At 49.1% G+C, this 9,457-nt stretch overlaps 1 protein-coding gene across 1 annotated transcript in view; it reads left to right on the top strand.

The window, feature by feature from the left end:
* GPR25 (G protein-coupled receptor 25) overlaps window positions 1-2,585 on the top strand; it is a gene marked incomplete at both ends in the record, with an annotated part of 21,967 nt that extends 19,382 nt beyond the window's left edge. The window contains 3 exons of the mRNA XM_080698741.1: window positions 2,077-2,151; window positions 2,347-2,425; window positions 2,472-2,585. Coding sequence (XP_080554867.1) covers window positions 2,077-2,151; window positions 2,347-2,425; window positions 2,472-2,585 — 268 coding nt within the window. The remainder of the gene's footprint in view (window positions 1-2,076; window positions 2,152-2,346; window positions 2,426-2,471) is intronic.
* Window positions 2,586-9,457: the final 6,872 nt, after the last annotated feature.

Genomic DNA, 9,457 nt, shown 5'->3' with positions numbered 1-9,457 from the left:
CAGAAATTGTGTTACTGTTTTCCTGAGGGCTAAATGTGAGGGAGAAAAATTACTTTAAGAATAAAAATATAGAAAGCCGGGCATGGTGGAGCACGCTTTTAATCCCAGCATTCGAGAGGCTGAGACAGGAGGATCGGTTCGAGGACAGCCTCAGCTACTTAGTGAGGTCCTTTGCAAATCTGTGAGACCCTTTTTCAAAATAAAGAATAAAAAAATAGGGCCAAGGGTGTAGTTCGGAGGTAGAATGCCCCTGGGTTCCATCCCCAGTACCACACACACAAAAAAGAATAAAAATATGAAAATCTGGGTGTGGTGGCATATGCCTGTAATCCCAGTACTTGGGAGGCTGAGGTAGGAGGATTACAGGTTCAAAGAGGCCAGCCTCAGCAACTTAGCACAACCCTGTTTCTAAATTTAAAAAATATAGTAATAATAATAATAATAATAATAATAATAATAAGCAGCTGTGGGCATTAAAAATTTTTAAATTGAAAAAAATCTTTAAAAAGTCACCATCACAGTAGTTGGCAGGTTGAGAAAGGAGGATCATAATTCACGGTCATCTTCTGAAACTTAGCAAGGCCTGTTTCAAAATAAAATATAAAAAAGAATGGAGGCAAATTGGGTGTGGTGGTGCACACTTGTAATCCCAGCATTCAGGAGGCTGAGATCGGAGGATCATGGTTCAAGGACAGCCTCAGCTACTACTTAGTGAGGCCCTTTGCAACTCAGTGAGACCCTGTTTCAAAATAAAGAATAAAAAATAGGGCTGGGGGTATTGGATGTAGAATGCCCCTGTACACCCCCCCCCCAAAAAAAAAGGATGGAGGCATAGCTGAGAGGTGGAACACCTCTGGGGTCAATCCCTAGTACCAAAGAAAAAAAAGTCTCTATCATTTATCAGAAGCTTACCTTGTGCAGCACAGGACCAGTGCTTTGGGTATGCGTATATTTAGTATTGCTCCTAAACTATCCACCTGAGCTGCTTAACGTAAAAAATATGAAGTGAAGCCGGGCGTGGTGAGGCACGCCTGTAAACCCAGTACTTCAGTACTTCGGAGGCTGAGACAGGAGGATCACAGTTCCCAGACAGCCTCAGTTACCTAGTGAGGCCCTCTGCAACTTACTGAGATGCTGTTTCAAAATAAAGAGTAAAAGCCGGGCGTGGTGGCTCACGCTTGTAATCCCCGCGCTCGGGAGGCTGACACAGGAGGATCGCACAGGTTTGAAGCCAGCCTCAGCTACTTAGTGAGGCTCTCAGCAACTTAGCGAGACCCTGTTTCCAAATAAAATATAAAAGCGGTCTGGGAGTATAGCCCAGAGGTAGAAAGCCTCTGGGTTCCACCCCCAGTACCACCAAAAAAAATAAATAAATAAAAAGAATAGGGCTGGGGTATATTCTCAGAGGTAGAATGCCCCTGGTTTCGATCCCCAGTACAGAAAAATGAAGTGACAGAAAGCCCCCAGTGGGTCAGATGCTGCCTTATAGGACACCGCCAGGTCCAGACCCTTGGAAAGTGCAGCTGTTCTTAGCAAAGTTAAATAAAAAGTACAGAAGGCCATTGATTTGGACTGAGCTCCTGCACTGCGCCCAACAGACCAACCCAAACTGGAGTCACTCCAGCTGAGGCCAAAGGCTCCCAAACCAAAACTAAGCTGTTCACCTGACCCGAGAAATCAGGAAACAGACAAAAGCCAAACAGGCCGGTTTTAGGGGGCAAAAGGAAGGTAACCCTTACGTGGAAGGAAACCAAAGTCCCCGATGCTAACCGCGGCTCCCCATCCTTCTAAAGCCGCGGCTCAGAGCATCCTCCCAGCCTTTCTAAACGTGAGAGGAGACACTGCCCTACTCCTGAACCGCAAGTAAAATCCGTGGATCATTCAATGAAACTCATTGTGCTTTGTCTTTGGACAGTGGTCTAATAATAACCAGTCTGCAGCCTGCATCCCCGCCAGGCCTGCGCTCCAGGATCTTTTCAGGGGGCTGAGATTTCTCTAGCACACACCAGAGCCAGGGAGGAGACCGGACGAGGGCCGGGCTGGCAGGGATTCTCCTGTGTGCCCTTCGCCCTCCAGCGGTCACGGCTTTCCCAGTGGGGATGAGGAGGTGGCAGAAGTGGAGCAGAGTGGCCCCCAGGACCTGGGTGTCCCGTAGGTCTGGACACCGCCCCTGGATTATATCTGCCTCCCTACTCCTCTGTTTAGCTTCGATCTTTGTACTCTTTTGTTTTTAAATAAAATTTACTCTTTCCTAAAAGCTCCAAGGTCTCTTTGGGTGTCCAAAAACAAAAGAGAAAGTGCTGGAGAGGTGTGCTTTTGAGAGGCCAGGCCTTGCCCTCCCTAAAGGGGGCTCCAAGTCCCCACCAGTGGGAACACGGGGAGCAAAAAGGGTTCTGGGCTAGAAGAGAGCCCCGGGGCCACTCCGGTGCCCACAGTACCATCGTCTCCACCTTCAGGGCTTGTTCCCCCAGGGCACCCTAGACATCATAGATCTGGGGAACAGCTGGCAGCTGTTGCCCCCTGGTGGTCCCGCCCAGGACAGTGACCTACATCAGGAGGGGAGGAGGCATGTCATTGGCCAGTGATGGCCCGTGATCCACCTGCTGACCAGAGGATGCCAGCCTATGGCCCCCGACATTCTATAGGATCCCAGGCAGCCAGGATGCAGGGGCTGGAGAGGAAGAGAGAGGAGAAAACAGAGAAGGTAAAGGAAACCTGAAAGAGAAGTACGGTGGAGAGCCTTAGCTGGGTGTGGCAGGGCACGCCTATAATCCCAGCACCTGGGGGGCTGAGACAGGAGGATCACAGATTTGAGAGCAGCCTCAGCAATGTAGCAGACTCTTAGCAACCTAGTGAGACCCTGTTTCAAAACAAAAAATTTTACAGCCTGGCGTGGTGGTTCACGCTTGTAATCCCAGCATTTGGGAGGCTAAGACAGGAGGATCACGCTTTGAGGACAGCTTCAGCTACTACTTAGTGAGGCCCTTTGCAACTCAGTGAGACCTGTTTCAAAATAAAGAATAAAAAATAGGGCTGGGAGTGTCTCTCGGAGGTAGATGCCCCTGAGTTTAATCCCCTGTTCTGTAAAACAACAACAACACATTTTTTAAAAATGGGTTGGGGTGTAGCTTAAAGGTAGCCTCTGGGTTCCAACCCCAGTACCACAAAAAAGTGGAAAACAAGCCGGGCGTGGTGGCACGCTTGTAATCCCAGCTTTCGGGATGCTGAGACCGGAGGATCGTGGTTCGCGGACAGCCTCAGCTACTTAGTGAGGCCCTCCACAACTTAGTGAGACCCTGTTTCAAAATAAAGAATAAAAAATAGGGCACGGGGTGTAGCTTGGAGGTCAAATGCCCCTGGGTTCCATCCCCAGACCCGCAAAAAAAAAAAAAAAAAAAAAAAAAAAGTGGAGAACATAAGAAATGGACCCTGCCTCTCTTGAGAGGACTTGGAAACAGCTAGAAACCAGCCTGGAATTACCAGCCAGAAGGGGACTGGTGTGTCCTGGGGAAGTGACTTCCCTTCCCATCTCATGTACCCCATGGATCTAAGTCCATTGGTGGGCTTGCCTCTGCCCACTAAGCCGCTCTCGACACTCAGGGTTCTGGGCCCCAGTTTGGGGGTTCAATATCCTTGTGGTGGCTATGTGAGGACCCCTCTAAGTCAATTGCATGCATTTCATGTAGCCACTCACCTGCCTGCTGCCTGGCCTGTGCCGTCCCAGGTTCTGGTCACAGACAGAGGCGGCAGGGCAGTGCCCTCCTGCACCTGCCCGGGCTGCGAGCTGCAGGATGCGGTCTGGAGAGGAAACCCGGCCTCAGGCCCAGTCACTCTGGGGTTTCCGGAGAGCTTCTCACCAGGGCACCACCAGGCACAGTCTGGGTTGCCAAGCATGGCCTCCCTGGGCTCATCTGGCAACTGGCGCTGGGGGAGGGCAGTGAGGAAGGAAGGTGAGAGCCAGCTCCTTTGCCCGGCAGAGAGGACAGCTGCCGCAGGGCACAGATGAGCAGGTGGGGGGAGCCCCTCTGCCTTGTGGAGGGGCGGCAGCTCAGGGCCCAATGGCACCTGCAGCTTTTTTTTTTTTTTTTTTTTTTTTCGGGTCTGGGGATGGAACTCAGGGGCATTTGACCTCTGAATTGCGGAGGGCCTCATTAAGTAGCTGAGGCTGTCCACGAACCACAATCCTCAGGTCTCAGCCTCCTGAATGCTGGGATTACAAACGTGCGCCACCATGCCCGGCTTGGCATCTGCAGCTTTCAGAAGCGTAACTATGAGCCGGGCGTGTAACTATGAGCCGGGCGTGTAACTATGAGCCGGGTGTGGTGGCGCACACGTGTAATCCCAGCCCTTGGAAGGCTGAGACAGGAGGATCACACAGGTCTGAAGCTAGCCTCAGCTACTTAGTGAGGCTCTCAGCAACTGAGTAAGACCCTGTTTCCAAATAAAGTATAAAATAGGTCTGGGAGTATAGTCTGAAGGTAGAAAAGCCCCCGGGTTCCACCCTCAGTACTACACACACACACACACACACACACACACACACACACACACACACACGCACACACACGCACACACACACACACACACACACAGAAGCGCAGCTATGAGCTTCTGTGATGATCACAGCTATGAGCTATGATCCTTTCTCCCCACGGGAAGAACTCACACCTTGCCTGTTACTGCTTCTTCTTCTAGAAAACCCATCTGATGGAGGGCAGCCTTTGCCCACTTCAGCCAGAGTGGGAAGGAGAGAAAAATGAGGGCCTAGCGCCCCCTCCCAAATTACATCTCCCACCCCTGCCTCCATAGGCTGAGCCAGTCTATTCCCGGTGAAGGCTCCGGTGTCTGCTTCTAAGACACCTGCTTTCAAGCCAGGCTGGCAGCGGCGGCAGCTTCTTCTTCATCTTCTTCTTCTTCTTCTTCCCCTTCCTCCTGTTGTTTTTGTTGCCCCTCCTTTTCTTCTCTTCCTCCTCCTCCTCCTCTTCCTCCTCCTCCTCTTCCTCCTCCTCCTCCTTCTTCTCTTCCTCCCCTTCTTCCTCCTTTCCTTCTCCTCCTTCTCCTCTTTCTCCTTCTCCTCCTCCTTCTTCTCTTTCTCCTCCTCCTCCTCCTCCTTCTCCTCTTTCTCCTCCTCCTCCTCCTCCTCCTCCTCTTCTTCATCTTCTTCTTCTTCTTCTTCTTCCCCTTCCTCCTGTTGTTTTTGTTGCCCCTCCTTTTCTTCTCTTCCTCCTCCTCCTCCTCTTCCTCCTCCTCCTCTTCCTCCTCCTCCTCCTTCTTCTCTTCCTCCCCTTCTTCCTCCTTTCCTTCTCCTCCTTCTCCTCTTTCTCCTTCTCCTCCTCCTTCTTCTCTTTCTCCTCCTCCTCCTCCTTCTCCTCTTTCTCCTCCTCCTCCTCCTCCTCCTTCTCATCCTTCTCCTCCCTCCTCCTCCTTCTTCTCTTCCTCCCCTTCTTCCTCCTTCTCCTTCTCCTCCTTCTTCTCCTCTTTCTCCTTCTCCTCCTCCTTCTTCTCTTCCTCCCCTTCTTCCTCCTTTCCTTCTCCTCCTTCTCCTCTTTCTCCTTCTCCTCCTCCTTCTTCTCTTTCTCCTCCTCCTCCTCCTCCTTCTCCTCTTTCTCCTCCTCCTCCTCCTCCTCCTTCTCATCCTTCTCCTCCCTCCTCCTCCTTCTTCTCTTCCTCCCCTTCTTCCTCCTTCTCCTTCTCCTCCTTCTTCTCCTCTTTCTCCTTCTCCTTCTCCTCCTCCTTCTTCTCTTTCTCCTCCTCCTCCTCCTCCTCCTCTTCCTCCTCCTCCTCCTCCTCCTCCTCCTCCTTCTCTTTCTTCTGTATCTTCTGTATTAGGAATTGAACCCAGCGTTATTCTACCTCCACACAATACCCCTGACCCTATTTTAATTTGAAACAGGGTCTCCCTAAGTTTCTGACGCCAGTCGCAAAGCTGTGACCCCCCTTGTGCTGGGATTACAGGCCTGTGCCATCATGCCTAGCTAGACCCAGGCCTCTTAAGATTCCTGAGGCTTTAAGCCCCTAGATGCTTTGCTTTTATTTTTATTTATTTATTTTTTTGGTACTGGGGATTGAACCCAGGGAAGTTTTACCTCTGAGTCACACCTCCAGCCCTATTAATTTTTAATTTGAAACAGGGTCTCGCTAGGTTGCTAAGAGTCTCACTACGTTGTTGAGACTATTTTCGAACCTGTGATCCTCCTGTCTCAGGCCTCCCTAGTACTGGGATTACAAGTGTGTGCCACCTTGCCTGGCTTTATTTTTAAAATACAAGTATTATCTTGTGACATTTATGGTGACTGCCCTCAAAAGCTGATCTGCGTTTTCCTGGTTTTATTATTTATTATTATTATTTTTTTGGTGGTGCTGGAGCTTGAACCTAGGGAAACTCTACCACTGAGCTACACCCCCGGTCCTCTTCACAGATCTTGAGACAGGATCTCGGCAAGTTGCTGAGGCTGGCCTTGGACTTGCAGTCCTTCTGTCTCAGCCTCCTACGCACTGGGATGCGTAGATGTGCCATGGGGTCCTGCATTTTCTCATTTGTCATAGTCCCCACCCGTGACCTGCTGTACTGTCTCCTTCCCCATCTCCACCCGCCATGGGTTGCAATGCCGCACACAGACATGGTAATGTTTGAGTGGCAGACTCCTTGCACCTGATGCACTGCATTCCTTCGCTTTATCTGTCTGGTCTCCTTGGTATCTGAGAGTTTTTCAATCCCAACCAGAGGGCTATGGAATCCCATGAAATCAGAGAGGCCCATCTTCAGATTCCATCAGTTACTGTGGTTGTGTGGTCCCAACCCAGTTATTTAGCTTCTCCAGGCCTAGATTTCCTTATCTTGTAAATGGTGATAATAATAGTGGACAAATCTCCACCTACAAACTCAAACACGCAAGATACATTTAGCTCATTTTCAGCGGCAATAACAGAATACCCGAGACTGGGTAATTCATAAAGAACAGAGCTTTCTTCTTTTTTTCTTTTGATTCTGGGGACTGAACTTGGGGACATTCTACCTCTGAGCTACGCCTCCAGCCCTATTTTATTTTTTATTTTAAAACAGACTGACCTCAAACCTGTAATCTTCCTGTCTCAGCCTCCCAAGTAATGCAATTACAGGCAAGTGCAACCACATCCAGCTACAGCTTTCTTTTTAAAAAATTATTATTATTTTTTATTATTTTAGAGCTTTATTTCTTACAGATCTGAGGATGCTTGGAAATCCAAGAACATGTTGTCAGCATCTGCCCAGGGCCATTCTGGTTTGGCATAAGCTTGCAGAGAGCATCTCATGGTGAAATAGATTTAGTAAGCTAGCTGGATCTCTCTTTCTCACTTTATAAAACCACTGATGCTGTCACAGGGTGTTATCGCCTAACAATCTTACCTAATTCTAAACACCTCCCAGAGGCTCTATGCCAAATACCATTAACATATAAATTTGGGAGCCTTGGCATGGTGGCACACACCTGTAATCTCTGTACTTGGGAGGCTAGTGCAGGAGGATTGCAAATTTGAGGCCAGCCTCAATAACTTAACGAGACTCTGTTTCAAAACAAAAAATAAAAAGGGCTGGAGTGTGGCTTGGAGGTAAAAGGGCTCTGGGTTTAATTCCTAGTGCCAAGCCTATATATATATATATATATATATATATATATATATATATATATATATATATATATATATATATTGGGGTTTAAGTTTCCAAGATATGAACTTTGAAGGGACACAGTCAAACCAAAGCACATTCTAATTTCTTTGACTTTGATCTGTTGGGATCTTTGTCCCAACCTGTTGAGATGCCAAAGTTTCCATTTGCTTATGTAGAATCCAGAGGTCTACTTCCAGTCAACCAATCACAGAGTTGGACCAGGCCTACTTCCTGCCATTCTTATGGCTCTGGCCTCAGCTCCTTCCTTTCAATCTCCCCATCCCTGTGGGTGCCTTGTGTCAGTTCCAGCCCTACTGACCCTGGCCCCAGGGCTTCCCTGTTTCTAAGCTCTCCCCACAACCACCATGGTAGTACCCAAAGCCACTTTTTTTTTTTTTTTTTTTGGTGGTACTAGGGGTGGAACCCAGAGACTTACTACCTCCGGGCTATACTCCCAGACATTTTTTATATTTTGTTTGGAAACAGGGTCTTGCTAAGTTGCTGAGAGCCTCACTAAGTAGCTGAAGCTGGCTTTGAACCTGCGCGATCCTCTTGTGTCAGCCTCCCAAGCGCGGGGATTACAAGCGTGCGCCACCACGCCCGGCCAAAGCCACCTTCTAAAGGCGAGTCTGCCTGAAGTACCTTCTGCATCAGTGTCCTTCAGGATCATGATGGTTACATGTTAGCTTGGCTAGACCACAGTCCCCAGACATTAATCCAACACTATTTTGGCCAGGAGTGGTAGCGTACACCTGTAATCCCAGTACTTGGGAGGCTGAGATAGATTCAAGGCCAGTCTTAGCAACATAGCTAGACTCTCAGCAGCCTAGGGAGACCCTCTTTCAAAAGAAAAAAAAAATGACTGGTCAATTCCTCTAGTGCCACAAGGAAAAAAAAGATAGAAAAGAAAAAAATAATGAGTATTGTATATTTATTTATTTGCAGTACTGGGATCAGAACCCAGGGGCATTGTACCTCTGAGCTACGCAACCAGCCCTATTTTTTAGTCTTTTTATTTTTGAAACAGGGCCTCACTGAGTTGCGAAGGGGAGAAAACAGTATTTTTAGATGAGATTAACATTGAAACTAGTAGATTGGGGGGTAAAGTAAGAAAATTACCCTCCCTGTGTAGATGGGCCTCACCCAATCGGTTGAATGTCTTAATGGGACAGACTGACCTCTGTTAGAGGAAGGAACTAGAAGGAACTCCGCCAACAGATCGCACTTGGACGCCTACAGCAGCTCCGGGTCTGCAGCCTGGTGCCTGCCCTGTGGACTCTGCTTTGGTCGGCCTTCATAGCTGCGCGAACCACATTCGCATCTCTCTGCTTTCCTGGACAACCCTGACCAGTACAAGTAGCTTCTCTTTCCTTTTAAGATAAACAACTCCTTAGCTAGCCTGCCAGGCTCGTCAGCCAATTTAGCTCATTTAGAACCTGCTCTAGAACCCGCTCTGGACAAACGCAGCTGTGGCCAGGAGCAAGCTGAGCAGAGCCTGGGCCAGCCTGTCCTCTCAGTACAACCTGGCTAACCTGGGCAGCCGCAGGGAGCTGTCTTGCTTCCTGCAGGGCCTGCCTGCCCCCTGGCCTCAACCCTCGGGCTTGGGCTCCTCAGGTGTCTGAGTCCCATGCCCTGCATTCCCCACAGCTCCTAGGGCTTTCCTTTCCTTGCTTTCCTTCTGTGTGTGTGTGTGTGTGTGTGTGTGTGTGTGTGTGTGTGTGTGTGTTTTCTCTTTCTTTTTTCTTTCATGATATTGGGGACCAAATACAGGGGTTTTCTACCTCCAAGCTACATCCCTGGCCCTTT

This window comes from Muscardinus avellanarius (genome assembly GCF_963383645.1).
Source record: "Muscardinus avellanarius genome assembly, chromosome: 7".
NCBI lineage: Eukaryota > Metazoa > Chordata > Mammalia > Rodentia > Gliridae > Muscardinus > Muscardinus avellanarius.
This window is presented reverse-complemented; position numbering and strand designations above follow the sequence as displayed.